The sequence below is a fragment of the Lolium rigidum genome, chromosome 7, assembly GCF_022539505.1.
Source record: "Lolium rigidum isolate FL_2022 chromosome 7, APGP_CSIRO_Lrig_0.1, whole genome shotgun sequence".
NCBI classification, from domain to species: domain Eukaryota; kingdom Viridiplantae; phylum Streptophyta; class Magnoliopsida; order Poales; family Poaceae; genus Lolium; species Lolium rigidum.
This window is the reverse complement of record NC_061514.1, coordinates 21612534-21629225: the sequence shown is the minus strand read 5'-3', so window position 1 is coordinate 21629225 and position 16692 is coordinate 21612534. Positions and strand designations below refer to the sequence as shown.

At 45.0% G+C, this 16692-nt stretch overlaps 2 protein-coding genes across 2 annotated transcripts; one reads left to right on the top strand and one right to left on the bottom strand.

The window, feature by feature from the left end:
- Positions 1 to 10382: 10382 nt before the first annotated feature.
- Positions 10383 to 11663, top strand: LOC124670405 (uncharacterized protein At3g28850-like). Its single transcript, XM_047206912.1, has one exon. It carries the CDS (start codon positions 10383 to 10385, stop codon positions 11661 to 11663), a length of 1281 nt encoding a protein of 426 aa, XP_047062868.1.
- A 414-nt stretch (positions 11664 to 12077) lies between these two features.
- On the bottom strand, positions 12078 to 15984 carry LOC124677582 (binding partner of ACD11 1). Its single transcript, XM_047213562.1, has 5 exons — positions 15667 to 15984; positions 14016 to 14135; positions 13733 to 13808; positions 13028 to 13183; positions 12078 to 12733 (listed from the first exon to the last, which is right to left on the bottom strand). Exons 2-5 carry the CDS (start codon positions 14129 to 14131, stop codon positions 12305 to 12307), a joined length of 777 nt encoding a protein of 258 aa, XP_047069518.1. The 5' UTR covers positions 14132 to 14135; positions 15667 to 15984; the 3' UTR covers positions 12078 to 12304.
- Between the last annotated feature and the right edge of the window lie 708 nt (positions 15985 to 16692).

Here is a 16692-nt window from a genome sequence, read left to right as displayed (position 1 = left end):
CTCCACATAAGCATAGTCATTACTATTAATTGTAGTGGGAGCAAATTCAATAAAATAGCTATCATTATTATTCTCATCACCATAATCATCATATATAGGAGGCATATTGTAATCATAATTAATCTTCTCCTCAATAGTAGGTGGACTGAAAATATGATAGTCATCATTGTAATCATCATATATAGGAGGTAAAGTATCATCAAAGTAAATTTTCTCCTCCATGCTTGGGGGACTAAAAATATCATGCTCCTCAAAAGCAGCTTCCCCAAGCTTAGAATTTTCCATAGCATTAGCAACAATGGTGTTCAAAGCATTCATACTAATAACATTGCCATTAGCATGCATATAAAGTTCCATAGGTTTTTTAATTTTCTCTTCAAACACCTCATGTCCTAACTCAAGATAAATATTATAAAGATCTCTAATTTTGTTGTTGTTTTCCATTAAGCCTAACTAGTGAAAACAAGAAACAAAAAGATATAATTGCAGGATCTAAAGGAAATACCTTCGAGCACTCACACACCGGCAACAGTGCTAGGAAATAGCTTAGTAGTCGGAGGATGTGAATACCTTTTACCTTACCTCCTCGGCAACGGCGCCAGAAAATAGCTTGTTGCCGTGGGAGGCAATTCTCTGTGGTGTAACTTTTCTTCAGATCCCCGGCAACGGTGCCAGAAAATAGCTTGATGTCTACGCACGCTTCTATTCCTGTAGACAGTGTTGGGCCTCCAAGAGCAGAGGTTTGTAGAACAGCAGCAAGTTTCTCTTAAGTGGATCACCCAAGGTTTATCGAACTCAGGGAGGTAGAGGTCAGAGATATCCCTCTCAAGCAACCCTGCCATTAAGATACAAGAAGTCTCTTGTGTCCCCAACACACCTAATACACTTGTCATATGTATAGGTGCACTAGTTCGGCGAAGAGACAGTAAAACACAGGTGGTATAGATGGTGGTAATATTGCAGGAAGTAAAGATGCAGTAAAACAGTAAACAAGCGATGTTTGCAGTATTTGGAAACAAGGCCTAGGGATCATACTTTCACTAGTGGACACTCTTAACATTGATCACATAATAAATAAATAACTTCTCCTCACTTGTGCTACATACACTCTCTTGTTGAATAACAAACACCATTCATTGTGTAGGGCTACAAGAGCACACCTCAAGCCGGAGTAAACAAGCTCCACAACATTCTGAGTTCATATTTAAGTAACCTCTAGAGCATAATAGACCGTTGTAATTTAGACCGAGTACTAACATAGCATACACACTGTCCACAATAAGCTATGAAAGGGGGAATAGATCGCATCAATACTATCATAGTAATAGTTAACTTCATAATCTACAAGAGATCACAATCATAACCTACGCCAAGTACTACATGATGCACACACTGTCCACATTACATCATGAAGGAGGAATAGACTACTTTAATAACATCACTAGAGTAGCACATAGATTAATAGTGATACAAAGCTCATCATATGGATCTCAATCATGTAAAGCAGCTCATGAGATCATTGTATTGAGGTACATGAGAGACAGATTAACCACATAGCTACCGGTAGAGCCCTTAGCCTCGAGGGAGAACTACTCCCTCCTCATCATAGGAGACAGCAGCGGCGATGAAGATGGCGGTGCTGTCGATGGAGATGCCTTCCGGGGGAGATTCCCCGTCCCGGCGGCGTGCCGGAACAGAGACTTCTGTCCCCCGAAACGGAGTTTCGCGATGGCGGCGGCGTCCCTGGAGTCTTTCTGGAGTTTCGTCAATCCGTGTCGGGTTTTTAGGTCGCGAGGGATTATATAGGCGAAGAGGCGGCGTCGGGGGAGTCCCGAGGGGCCCACACCATAGGGTGGGGCGGCCCCCCTCCTGGCCGCGCCGGCTGATGGGGAGGAGGCCCTGGGCCTCCTCTGGCCTGGCCCTTCTGGCTCCGTGAGTCTTCTGGCGGAATAGAATTTATGTGATTTTTCTGGATTTTTCCGAGCACTTTGGTTTTTGGGCCTTTTCTGCAATAAACAGACATAATAAACAGAAACTGGCACTGTGGCATCTTGTTAATAGGTTAGTCCAATAAATGCCATAATATGATATAAAGTGCATATAAAACATGTAGGTATTGTCATAAAACTAGCATGGAACATAAGAAATTATAGATACGTTGGAGACGTATCAATATGCAGACGACCCGAAGGACATGTTGCCAAAGATATCGGCGAGTTTGCCACTTGAAGGCTTGGTGAAGCGTGGCGGCGAGATCTCTTCGTCGTCTGTCTCGAACGATGATGATGATCCCGAGAAATCAGAATCGACCACTAACGGATCCGATGAAATCGGTACCGCGAATCGATGCGATCCTTCCTTCCCGACACGAAAGTGGAAACTCCCGAACATCATCTCCATTGGCTCCTCCAGGTGCGCGTATGCATCCACACAGGCGGGAGGGTTAGGTATAAAACCAACGAGATCGGTTTTGATATGTTTACCTCCATCCATCGCGTTCCTTGCTACCGATGAAGTTGACGATGTTGTCAAAGATGTTGATGGTGCCATCGAGATCAGCTCCTTGTCGCCTCTAATTCTCACAGATGGCGCCAATTGACAAGGTATTAACTTGTCAATGCCTACAAGTTGTAGACTTGGGTTTGGCGGAAGTAGAGGGCAAGTAGATCTCGAAGGTTTCAGCCGAAAAGGTGCTCGACTACTAAAAACTAGGGTTGAGTTAACAATGAGATTGATCCTTTCTTTCTCCCTCGACTCCCCCTTATATAGGAGACGGAGCCGAGGGTTTCGTGATGTACAAGTTACAAATAGCGGGAGACTCTTTGAGTTCGTCCCGTACAATTAAAAGTCTATTCCTAATACATCTCTAACTTCCATAGTCGACGCTTTATTGGGCTTCCGGGCTTCGTAATCTTCGGATCATGGGCCTTTAGTAAACCCCGGGTACCATCTTCGGTAGGTCCATTGGGGATGCCTATGTCAGGTAGTGCTCTAATTAAAGAACAAAATCTTGCCCAAGATTCACGCAATTTCTCTCCTTCTACCTGCATAAGGTCAAAGATTTTCCACAAAGCAGCATGTTGAGCACTAGCATGGAAATATTTCTGAAAGAAAGCATTAACCAAACCAATAGGACTATCAATAGATCCAGGAGACAAATTATCATACCAAATTTTAGCTACTCCTTTCAGAGAGAAAGGAAAAAATTTAGTTACAAAGTGTGTATCTTAATATCATCAGAGAATAAATTGCGGAGTTCATTCACATGTTTCATAGCACTTTCATTTTCAGTACCACAGAAAGGTTCTTTCTCAACAATAGATATGTAAGATAAATCCAGACAGAAATCATAATCCTTATCTCTAATGCTTATGGGAGACGTGGCAAACTTAGCATCAGGAGACAAATTATATCTAACAGCTCATCTTGCAAGAAGATTTTTAATAGCACTTGCATCTCTAGTAGCATGCCATTCTTCAATGAAGTCAGCATCAAGTTCAATATAAGTTTCATCGAGATCATAACTAGGATCCCCCTAGCTTCAGGTGAACTAACATGTGTAATAGTGTATTTTCAGCATTTTCAAATTGTTTAGCTCTAGCAATTGTAGTATCTAGGAAAGGATCTAACGAACCACTCTTATCAAGCATAGTGGAAGCATCATCAAAATTATCAGGAGCATTTTCAGATTCAGCAGAAGTAGCAATATGTGTAGCATGTGGGTGTGGCGGAGTAAGAAGCTTACTCATAACAGATGGTGAATCAAGAGCAACAGAGGTGTTCAGAGTTATACCTCTTCTTGTAGTGGATGGCAATATAGGGAATTTCGATTCACAAGCTTTACCCATAATAAATAAATTGCAGTGAACAATATCACATTCAAGTGGGCTTGTAAATAAATCTATGCTCCCCGGCAATGGCGCTAGAAAATAGTCTTGATGACCCACAAGTATAGGGGGATCGCAACAGTCTTCGAGGAAAGTAAAACCCAAATTTATTGATTCAACACAAGGGGAGCCAAAGTATATTTATAAGCTTTAACATATGATTTGTAAATTCACCTGCACCTGGAAATAGACTTGCTCGCAACAGTTTATCAGTAGTAACAGTTTTATAGCAGTGGTAGTAGTGAAGTAACAACAGTAATGAAATGAAAACAACAGTAGCGATGATTGCAGTAGACAACATGATTAAAATACTATAGGCACAGGGATGGATGAATGGGCGCTACATGAATGAGATAGTTCATATAATAGCAAGACTTCGGCATTGCAAGTAATAATGATAAAAGCATCCTAGCATAAGATAACCATAGGCGTGTGTTCCTATTTAGTCGTGCGTGCTCGCAATGAGAAACTTGCACGACATTTTTTGTCCTACCAGCTTGTTGCAGCGGGGCCTCAAGGGAAACTACTAGTAATTAATGTACTCCTTTTAATAGAGTACCGGAGCAAAGCATTAACACTCCGTGAACACACGTGATCCTCACATCATAGCCATCCCCTCCGGTTATCCCAATTATTGTCACTTTGGGGCCTCGGGTTCCGGACAACAATATGTGAATACAACTTGCAGGTATGATCAAAAACAATAATTATCATCATTAATCAATAACATGTTCAAATCTGAGATCATGGAACTCGGGCCCAAGTGACAAGCATTAAGCATAGCAAGCTGCAACAATGTCAAAAATACTAACAACGGATACTAGGCACTATGCCCATAACAATCTTATAGGTATTACATGAACAATCTCATCCAATCCCTACCATCCCCTACAGCCTACAGCGGGGAATTACTCACACGTGGATGGGGGAATCATGGATGGTTGATGGAGAGGCGTCGGTGATGGCGATAGCGATGATCTCCTCCAATTCTCCATCCCGACTGGGTGCCAACGGAGTTTCTGGTCCCGGATTGAGGTTTCTGGTGGTGGCGGAGCAACGGAACTCTTTCTAGAAAAACGTCGAACCCCCCCTCGGTTTTCAGGTCAGGAGGCTTAATATAGTCGGGAGGAGAGGCCGAGGGGGTGGCCGAGGCGGCCAGACCACCCCTAGGCGCGGCCAAGCCTGGCCCGCGCCTAGTGAAGGTGTGGGCCCCTCGTGGCCCCCCTCCGTCTCGTCTTCTGGCTCCGTGAGTCTTCGGGTGAAATATGAGTTTTGCGATATTTTCCGGAAATATTCCTGAAAGTTGGATTTCTGCACAAAAACGAGACACCAGAGCAATTCTGCTGAAAACAACATTAGTCCGTGTTAGTTGCATTCAAAACACACAAATTAAAGAGCAAACAACAGCAAAAGTGTTCGGGAAAGTAGATACCCTTTGGACGTATCAATGTCCATATGCATACCATGATCATTTTTTTGCCATCAGTTACAGATAGCTTTTGTTTCTGCATCTAAGGAAGTAAAATAAGTTCATAATATTTTTGAACACATTATTGTTATCATCACCATTTCTTTTTCTTATAAGAGAAATAATGAAGTTGCTGAAAATGGAATTTGGTTGAGCTTAATGAGTTTGGAACAGGAAGTGGATCTGACCAAACTGGATATTTATAAGGGAGAGTGGATTTGGTGACCGCGTGTATACGTGTGCACCCACTCTCTAACGTTAGATTCGCTTTGAGATTCTAGCCTCACAAACAGACACCAAACGGCGTGAAATCTTGTACGGAGTAGTAGTTTATCTTTTCCCCACCCCAAACTTCCCTGGCACACACCAAGCCCACCTTATCATCCCACGACCGCGCCTTGGGGAGCAGCGCGCGAGGCTGCCGCCGAGCCGAGCGCCGCCGCGGAGTGGACGCTGCGAGCACCACCATATGGAGTAGCGGGCGAGGCTACCGCCGAGTGCTGCCGCGGGAAGGTCGTTGCCGAGCTCCGCCGCGGGGTGGATGCTGCGAGCACCACCATGGGGAGTAGCGGGCGAGGCTGCCGCCGAGTGCCGCCGCGGGAAGGTCGTCGCTGAGCTCCTCCGCGGCGCAAAAGAAGCAGGATGCGACACGGCGCGGCGCGCCGGCGGCAAGAGGAAGAGGGATGCGGCATGGGTCGGCAGCGGGTGGAGCAAGGCGGCCGGTGGCAGTCAGCGTCGCGACGGAGCTAGGAGACGACAAAGTGAGCGGGGAAGAGGGAGAATGTCGCCAGGGAGTAATAGCGATCGAAGTGCACAACACGAGTTGCCGGCCAGCGCACGGAAAAGTGACGGCGTTAGACATGTGTTGGCAACCTAGTGCGTGCTCACGTATACACCCGGTCACCAGGCTTCATCCGATTTATAAGGACTATGTGACACTAGATGGAGGTACAAAGCTGCATTTTTAGTTCTAAAAGATATTGCTTCAAGTAAAAGTGTTTCTACTTCAGCACAAGGAAAGGCCGTATATTCTGTTAGACTAAGTTGTCATTTGATTTTGTGTTTATTCTGCATTTCATGAAAGATCTCATGGGTACTTATTTTCTTTTCAATAAATTACAGCATAAGATATAGCTTTGTGAATAGCCGACATAGCTCCTTGTTTTGTTCGCCTATCTAGATCTAGGGAAGTCAAAGAAATCATTGAACATAGGAAAAATGATTGTCCTCCAGCTACAAAGGTTTACCCTTCCGTTTTTTCAGAACATGAAAGGGATAACTTGATATGTCAACTACGATATTATGAGCTTTACGTGATAAGAAATCCTGAGTTTTGGAACTTATCCACTATCTCTGAACTTTGCCGAAAGATTTTTGAGACCAAGAAGTTAATAGATTATCAGTACATTGACATGTTAATTCGACTTGTTCTAACTTTGCCGACCTCAATTGCAACAACATAGCATGATTTTTACACCATGAAACTTGGGAAGACGAGACAAGGGATTGTCTTATAATCAACATTGAGAGGGAGTTCACAACCGACACACTTATAGAAAACTTTGATGCAAGGAAAAGATGCCGATTAGAATTTAACTAAACTTCAGTTATTTTAGTTTGCCTCATCCTCCTATTTTTTCTATGTAATGTTACCAGTAGACCTTAGAACAATATATATCGTGTTATTATATGAAACATGATGGTACTTAATAAATCTATCTTCGCTGAAAGTTGTGTTATGATCAATCAACACCACATAAATAAATTTCCTAGTTTTGTCCATGCTCACGCCAAGGCCTCGAGGAGTATGCTCCGGACACCATCAAGCACCCCAAGCCTCCTCCAAGGAAGAGATACTACACTATCTTGTAATTGAAGGATCTCTTCAAGATTGAGGAAAGTATCAACAAAATCCCATCAATCGAGGTGTGTGGAATAGTAGAAATCGAGTGTTCCGCTGAGGGAAGGCCGATTATCAAGATCTGCAAGGACCTCCATACTTTTGGAGCAGCTCCAATGGTCTATGATATGGCCCAGCGGACTACCACAGAGAGTATTAGGTAGGTGATGGTCGACCTCCTCCCACATCGAGCTTTAGAATCCAACGATATGAATGATGGGCAGACCAACCTGGGGCACCTGGATGTGGTAAAGAAGAACGCAAAAGAATATGTAAGAACGTCATGGGAGAGACATGTTTATTATTCAATTTTTACGTACAAAAATTTGGAATTGTTGTGTTTGGGTTCCCGGTCTTATCAATCGTAAATCCTAAATAGCTCGTGTCACCCAACAATATTTATAGTCGTGAACCTGCTTCTAACGGAGAGAAAACTCATGTCTCTTTGGGTTTACTGAGTCACATATGCCTGATAGATGATCCATTGTACCATAAGTGGATGGCATTCACCCTACAATTACCAGCTAAGAATATTGATCTTTGTGCCATACAATTAATTACTCTCTTTTTGTCTACGCAGCAATAGGAAGAAGAACAAGTGTTATGGTTGTGTCATAGATACAACTAAAATGTTCAAAGTCACTTGAGTTGGTCCCTTCGGAAAACAATATCTTCGGTTGACTACTTATACTAGGAACATTGCCCCCGCCTTAAGTTTCATTCTACAAGAGAGTAAACATTGCCCCTGCCTTGGACAACAAGCCTTCGAAATTTCACACATGTTTGCTCAACGTTAAAGAAATGCAAATGTAGCATGAAAAAATTAACTTCAAATGTTGTTCATTTTTTGTTTGGTGATACATGATCTCTAAATAATCAACGTATGGTTTGGAGTTGAGGAATTAAATTTGGGACTAACAAGTGTATTGTTTATTTGCTTTCACAAATCTCTAGTCATACTTTATGCGGGAGGAACTAAAGCTAGAGAACGAACACGAAGATGGGCATGGTGTCACGGAAAAAAGTGCACAAAAAATGAGCAACATGGCCTGCCTGATAGATTCAGACAAACAAATTGTTGCAACGGCACCTGGCGCTATAAAATAGGCAGTGAAACACTCAGTAGACCATCAAGTGCAGCCGGCACACTGTGTAGGATAAACAACAACCCCATGAAAAAACAAACCCCTAGTAAGTTTGAAAATACTGGGCTAAGAGGAAGGAGGAAGCAACAAACTCCCGCAGACATGTGCGAGGCAAGAAGGAGAACAACGAAAAGGTTGGGGGAAAGAAAAAGATGCATGAAATGTAGAAAAACACACACGGTCTCGTGCGAGGTAAGAACCAAGGATGCGAAAAAGTAGGAGACAAAAATGAATGCAAGAATAGAGGGAAGGAAACATAAGAGAGTGAAACACTAACGAGGCTAAGAAACAAAGCCAACCCACAGCGCAACATGACCAACGGCCTCAGGAGAGAACCATCACTAAAAACACATGCAAACTAGTAGGTTAGCGAGGAATGAAAGTATATCAGGGTAATAAGCAAGGAAGGTAACTGAAGAAGGGAGCACAAATCATTCTGCCACGGATGAAGGAGTCACGCAAGGGGAAACCAACCGACGTACCATGTGGATGACATACAAGAGGCCACCTAACAACGAGAATGGAGTAGATCTGAGTATCGAGGAGAGATGTGTCAGCAAAAAAATATAGAATGAAGAGTGGGGAAGCAGGGTCGGAGAGGGAGCATGACAATATAAGAGGAAACAATTTGGCATCTCAACGATACGAGTTGTACGAAGAAGCGGCGACATGGGCAGAAATGGCGTGGCTCTCCCACGATGTGCACATGGTAAACAACGTACAAGATGTGAATAAGCCTATTTCACATGTCTTAAGACCTCTGACGCGATTAGAGGGTGTGAAGATCCTCTTGCAGGGAGAGCCGATCTGGAGCGACTCGTGGATCATCCTCCATACACCACGCAGAACTTGAGCCACCGGTATAGGTGGGCAAATGGTTGCAAGGGCCACCAAGGATGGGGATGCAGTAGTCGAACAAGTGAGATAATCAAATCTGGTTGTATTAAAAAAGAAAATAGTCAATACTTTTTGTCAGACTTCTACATCAAGGAGTGGCCGAGATCAAGTACGCTCAAGTTCGACGCATGTTCGAGACATATCGCACGACACGGACGGCGGTGGGGAGACGTGGGCACCGTTCTAATGGGTGGGGAGACGTGAGCACCGTTCTAATGCTGATGCATCTTAGCCCACCTATTTCGACGTGGATAGCGTATTACCCTTGTATGTATTCACTTTGTTCCACAATTCCTGGCGCAGATTCAGATTTATCCATTCACAAAATATGTATAGATACATCTAAATTTTACGATACAAATTATGGAACGAGGAAGTAGAATTGAACCAAAGGTATTTAAATTCACACATAAATTAAATGGCTCGATATTTATTAATTTCTACTCTAGTCAAACAATAAGTCTAGGTAAAAGTTGCTATGCATGATTGTTGTCGCGTAAGTGGCTAATACTCGATGCGTTTTTTCAACTTGAGAGCACTCAAATATGTACGCACTAAACTTTCCTTTAGAAAGCATAGGCGAGAAGAAATCGATGGAGTAGAGTATAGCGAAAGGAAAATCGAGCACTCCCTAGACGTTTCCAACAAATTAAAGAGAGGTTAAACAAAACAAAAAAAAGAGGGTCAATTAAACCAAGATGCATGTCTCTTTAAATTCGTCAACCCAAACCTGGCCAGCTCCTTTGATTTCTTCACGCAATGTTATTAATGGAGCCATTCGTGCGTGCCATCATCCGTTATTCGTGCTATTTTTGTCACCTTCGTGCTTGTCTTCCGCCAGTTTCATGGCGACCAATTAAGCCAACAAGCTGCGGAGGAAACTGTTGGATCCGTTTCTTCCTACAAAGCCGCATCACCTCGAGCTCGCCACGAGCCAAGGACCCAGAAACCATTCCCCTCTATGCCATTCTCCAGATCATCCTCGCCTGCGGCAACGACGCCGTCGCCGTCGCTCGAGCGTGCGCACGTGAACAACAGCTAGCACCACCGCGCTGTGACGCCGGTTTGTGTCTGGCCGGAAGACGATGGGGTGCGCCACCTCCATAGAGGCGCGTCGCGACATGCGCTGGGTGGAACCGGCAGCGGTGGCCGGCCCGCGCCCCAGCCGAAGCTTCTCGCTGCCGTCCGTCGACCGGCAACGGCTGCGGTCCAAGGCCGCGTCGGTGCTGGGCAACCTCGGCCTCGCCCAAGGCCGGCGCTCCGGCGCGACGTCGTGCAAGTACGCCACCCTGACGGTCGAGGAGATCATGATGAAGTTCGAGAGTGACTGCGCCGCCGGCGCGGGGGAGATGGTGGTGCTCGGCCCTGTCAAGGAGATGGAGGCGCCAATGCGGCAGAGAGTCGTCAGGCCCAGCACGCCCACGCGGACGCCGCCCAACGAGCCGGAGGTGATCAACGCGTGGGAGCTCATGGCCGGGCTCGAAGACTTTGAGGCGCCGACGCCGCGTGCAGCGCATCATCATCAGCCGCCTGCGCCGACGACGCCGCCGTGGATGCAGGCCGACGCGGACGTGCCCATGGCCTTCGAGTTTGACCCAGAGATACTGTCCGGCTTCCGGGAGGCCCTTGCCGAGGACACGTCCCGGTCCCAGCCGGTCACGTCTAGCTCGCCCACGGGTAATGAGGAACCGGCATCGCGGAAGGTCGCCGACGACGCCAGTGCGTGCACGCCGGTTTCGCCGGCCACCAGGGATATGCCGGAGCTCTCCGGCATCGTCCGCGCCCGCATCAACGCGTTCCAAGAAAAGATCATCGAGCGGAGGGCGAGCAACGGCGGCCGCGACGCGAAGGTCGCGGCAGCGGCGCTGGGGCCGCCGGGAGGGAAGCGGAGGGCGGTGGTGTACTTCACCAGCCTCCGCGGCGTGCGCAAGACGTTCGTGGACTGCTGCTCCGTGCGCAGCATCCTGCGTAGCTACGGCGTGCGCATCGACGAGCGCGACGTGTCTCTTCACGCCGCCTTCAAGGTCGAGCTCGCGCAGCTCCTGAAGCCGACGACGGGCAGCGCGCTCCCGCGCGTGTTCGTCGACGGGCGGTACCTCGGCGGGGCCGAGGACGTGCAGGTGCTGCACGAGGCAGGCGAGCTGGCGCGCGCGCTGGAGGGATGCGACGCCGCGCCGGTGCGCAAGCTCGGGTGCATGGAGGCGTGCGCGGCCTGCGGCGACGTCCGGTTCGTCCCCTGTGAGACGTGCTACGGCAGCTGCAAGATCTTCGTCGAGGACGAGGATGACGACGAAGGCGGCGAGTTCCGGCGGTGCCCAGACTGCAACGAGAACGGCCTCATCGGATGCCCCGTCTGCAGCTGCTGATGCTCTTTTTTTTGTTAATACAGTGTACCGTAGATTAAAACTCTCCTATGTTTTTAGCTGGTTTGTATTTTGTACAGTGTGAAGAGCATTTACAGAAGAATTTTATGCGGGCAGAGGTTTGCTTAGGCTCCTAATAATAACTGTCTCTCCTTTTATGTGTCTATTGGCCTGACATATATCGAAGAGGTCAAATTTTGTTGGTGAAGAGCGAGGCAGATGAATTTACTGAAATTGTGTTGATGCTGTAGAACTGCTGAGGCGGAGACTATGTAATTCGGTTCAGGATTCTACCGAGCTGTGTCAAAAATGAAATCTATGTTTGAAGAATCGACGTGGGAAGAACGTTCTGAAGTAAGGTCAGCAAGTCATCACTGAAATGGATAATGAATGAATAAGCAAGGGACCAGCAGAAAGTAAGAAACATGACTGCACGATCACCTGAATGGGTTCTGCACATATAGCTTGTTCAAGCAACATTTGTTGTCTGACAGTTGTTATCTGGCTAGTACAGTACTGTTATTATATACCATAGACAGAATGACGCGTAAATATCATACCTTGACATCAATCCTAGTATCTGGACAACTGATTTTTGCTTAACTGAAACAACTGACTGTATTGCACTGCGTGTTTATATCCACTTAATTCTGCCGGCCATGAGCAGCCAAGTTTTCAGCGGCCTTGGCAGCCCGGGTGAGAGCCTCGGACACCATCATAGCTCCTGCGGAAAAGTAGCTGCTGGTCAGGATGCCGTTCGCAACCTTTGCTGCTGTTCTTCCGGTCACACTCGCCACGGTCCTGGTTGTCCCGGATACGTTGTACGTCTCGTCCACTGATCTGATCGCACCATAGCCGGCGCTGACTCTGTCGGTTAGACCGATTCTCTTGCTCAGCTCTGCAGCCTTTGCTGCTGCAGACCCCGTGATCTGGTAGGACTCGTCGAAAGCTCTAGCCTTCGACAAAGCGTCCTTGCTGAGTATGTATCCCCTCGCCAGCATCGTCTTCACGACATCCTGAGCCACGGTGAAAGCTTCCTGTGGAGTGGAGTTGAACTGGCATGCTTGATAGTCCTGCAAAATGTTGCAGTGATGAAAAAAGAAATGTCAGCTAATGACATTAATGTCACATTCAGATTAGGCGATCTGAAGCTGGTCATACTTAAAAGAGATAATCATTTTACATTTCACGTAAGGAGATAATTGTCTTTCATTTAACAAAAAGTCAAAAAAAAATACCGACTGACAGTGTTTTGTTTTTATTTAGTAGTTTTTTTTCACATATTGCTATTACTGACTTACTATGTGACCAAGAAAGTCACTTGACAGAATGAACAGGTGAAAATTAGCACCATGAATGAGGTATACCCTATATACGATTTCCTCCTCGGCCTGCCAAGTTGGCCTGTCCCAGAAATTAGAAGGCTCATCAGGTTGCCAAGTTGGCATGCCCCAAAAATTAGAAGGCTCATCAGGTTGTCCCCAGCGAGATATGCAGACCGGCTGATCCACAATAGTAGCTCCCTGTCAAAATGCAAAGTGTCCTCAACGGCAAAAAAAAAAAAAGAAAGAAAGTACCTGTTTGCAATGCAATGGGGCTATGTTGAAGAAACAGTCATCTAAATGGTTCAGCAATGGCAACTTCCAGATTACTCAAATTCACACAGATAGGGGTTATCTAATTTGAAGATTAGGCCTAAAGTAGTGGATACACAAATATTGGAAAAAGAACATCTGACCACTTTTTGTCAAGTGTAAACAGTTACATTTCAGGGACTTCACCAGTATTAAATCTGAGCTAAACTATGTACTTGAGATGATGGAATGCAGGGGATTATGACAGCAAATTACCAGTACTTGTGTACATTAACATGTAAGATATACCAGACTATCAGTAACTCAAAAGAAAAAAACCAAAGAACGTATCCTAGTGAAGGAAACTAAATACCACACTGAAATACTGAATTAGAAGATCATGGAGTGTTAGGAATTAATCATAGGAATCAGACACGCCGTGATAAGAAAATGGTCAGGACCATTAGTTTGAAATATATTGCTGGCAATAGAACTTACACTCAGCAATACTGCAGTTTCCAAGGCATAGGGTTCCTTGAAAGTCACATAAGCAGTAGAACCATATCCTCCTGATCTGTTAGTGTTAAATTAGTCAGAAAATGGATAATAAATAGAAACAAATGGAAATAACACAATTTTTAATTGAACAATCAGGTTATAATTGGAGAATAAAATGATCAGCAAAAATGATAAAATATTCCTAGGTCTGAAAGTCTAAGATGCATGGCGTATCTCATCCTAAATAGTAAACTGTAACTTATGAAGGGCAGGTAAATATTACCTGATAAGGTCTATATGCTCAATAGGGCCAGAGAATGAGAAGAAGTCGTGAAGATCACTTTCAGATGCGTTGCTTGATAGGTTAGTGACTTCTACCGTGTACCCCGTTCCACTCATGATTCTGTAAATCAGTAAACACAAAGATTGAGAATTTCCTGCAGATATGCTAGATGTGCTTCTAGTAATTTATTGTGCATATCAAAGTACTACAGTACTATCAGGGATCTACAAGAGCTACATTAAAATTTATAACATTAAATTATATTTGTACCGGTAATACATGAGCTGCAAACATTATAGTTGATTATGCTGTTCTATGAGAGATGCTTTTAGGGAAATTTGGGCATTTCTCAATTTACTTATTCAATTATATCTTTTTGTCCTACAACTATACAAGCATGATATAGCTGTAAAGTCTACATGGAAATAAATTTTGAAAATTAATTTATGATGCTTTCTATCACAGAGAGGAAACTGTCATTTATAGGAACAGACAAAAAATCATAGATTTATTAGCTGGTTCAGCTAAATATATTTAGTAAACAAGTTATATGGTGGTTGCGTCATCACAATAATACCTGGATTACAAAGCTGTGGACACTAATATGTATATTAACAGAAGGCGATCTGCAGCAAATTTGTGCAAACAAGGTACTACAACAGAAGGTGGCCTGCGTAAAAGTAGAAATTAACACCATGGAATGGTATCTTCTCCATTTTTTCCTCTTTCTGACCGTGATTTAGTAAATGAAGGATTTTTTAAAAGATCACCTTGCGCTTTGTGGCAGGTCGAAATTTTCAGTATTGGACTTGATATAGGAACCCAGCAACGGATTTTTTTTTGTTCTTGAGTGTATATAATGAGTTAAGATTTAAAAGTATATTATATGTTCCCCATAGGACACAGATGGAAATCGATGACGAGGCTCGCTGTTTTTTTTAATTGTTCCCCACATACTATTATTAGGCATCTACATTAATTGAGTGGTTCATTAGTAGCAGAACATCCAAGGAAGGCATGTATACAACTTTATTTGGTGAGTTTGGCCCGTGAGTCAAATACCACTGCAAAAAGAATTATGGATCTAGAGGAGTCGGTGGTATCTTGTGACGTGTGCAATAGCTTTCCAGCTAACACTTGAGGCTGAAGCTTTTGAGCTAGTTGATCACAATGTACTACTCCGTGTATTTTTTTATTACGTCGTGTTGCTTTGCTCCTCTGATGCACCGCCAAAAAGATAATTCCATAACTGAACCACTGGTATATGTTTTTTCCTGCCCAAAGGCATTCACTGTTCAGCTAGCAGATTCCAGAACCATGGCAACTAAAACTATCCCCGGCCTAAACAATTCCATGAACGAAGTATGATCACGCTTTCAGTACACAACTGTCGCGCTTGGCACACGAAGAGCAATCTGATAAAGGTAAGCAGAACATGTTGGTAGCATAACCTGGAACAAAATTGGACAAGACTGAACGAAATCACGCAAAGGACCAACTGAACAAGCAAAGCACTCGACACAACGGGCAAGAAATCGAAGAACTAAGCAGGTGGGCGGAAGCAAATCCTACTTGCTGGCGACGGATCATGGCGGCAATGATTCCAACCAATCGAACCAAAATCGGAGGCTTTGGGGGAAGGAACACTTACCGCCCCTTCAGTTCTCTCCTTTCTGGCTTCTCCTCCTGGCTCTCCTCCCTTTGCAATCACGCACGCAGTCTAGCACCACCACTACCCACCGCAGGAAGCCGCGCGCGCCGGTCCAAACCCCGAAAGATTGGCGGCAGCCAGGCGGAAGCGGTGGCCTTTAGTGCGGGCGTGGGGGAGGGCGAGACCTCGATCTCCTACCTAACTGCAACCGACGCCCTTTATCCTGTCTCCCACTCTCGTCAGCCGCGCGCGCGGTGGGATCGCCGGGATGGTCTTCTTCTTCTCTTCTCGGGGGGTGGAGACCAGTCATGGAGGAGTGTGGACTGCTGGTTCGGCCAATCATACCATGGCTGCCTCAGATGCCCTAAGGCCTATCCGCCTTTCGGCAATGCGCACGTGTGCGGTTCATTCAAAGCCCAATGGGCCTCCGCACGGCTCTAGAACATGAGTTTACATGGGTCTCCGAACGAGCCCTTTTCAAATGGAATACAAAAAAAAATTCTAAAATGGAAATCCCTAGGAACAACAATTAAAGTTATATTAACATAGGTACATGAAAAATAGGAAGATCCTGATTGGAGGGGCTATAGGCCTATAGCCATTCTTAGTACTAAACTAGCACTATGTCTCCTCGTGTTGCTAGGAAGCCATAAAAAGTAAAATGTTAGGTCATTCGGCTGGGAGATGATAGAAAAAGAAAGTTCGTTTCCTACAACCGTTGGATGACTCAGATGATAAGAAAAAGGAAAAAAATAAGGAGAGGTGCAAGTGTTGAGGCGTTGGATAATCCAAAACAACCGTGGGCAACCACTATAAGATTTGGATGGAGAGCCGAGAATTTGCATAAGCCTGAATCTCTACAAAAGAGATTTGTGAATACGTTAGAAACTTGCCTACATCGACAAGACAAAGGTTTACTATCTGAACATCGGCCGGGACGCACGCCGACTTTGCCAGACAAGGCTGGAGAAGATAGTAGGAATGCACAACTCATGATAGTGAAGAATATATGATTAATACTTGAAG

Excerpts from the sequence above, each read along its gene's own strand:
- LOC124677582 (XM_047213562.1), bottom strand. The coding sequence starts at position 14,131 with ATGAGTGGAACGGGGTACACGGTAGAAGTCACTAACCTATCAAGCAAC. Across the intron at positions 13,809-14,015 it reads GAGCATATAGACCTTATCAG|ATCAGGAGGATATGGTTCTA; the intron begins GTAATATTTACC and ends TAACACTAACAG. Across the intron at positions 12,734-13,027 it reads AGGAGGAAATCGTATATAGG|GACTATCAAGCATGCCAGTT; the intron begins GTATACCTCATT and ends AACATTTTGCAG.
- LOC124670405 (XM_047206912.1), top strand. The coding sequence starts at position 10,383 with ATGGGGTGCGCCACCTCCATAGAGGCGCGTCGCGACATGCGCTGGGTG.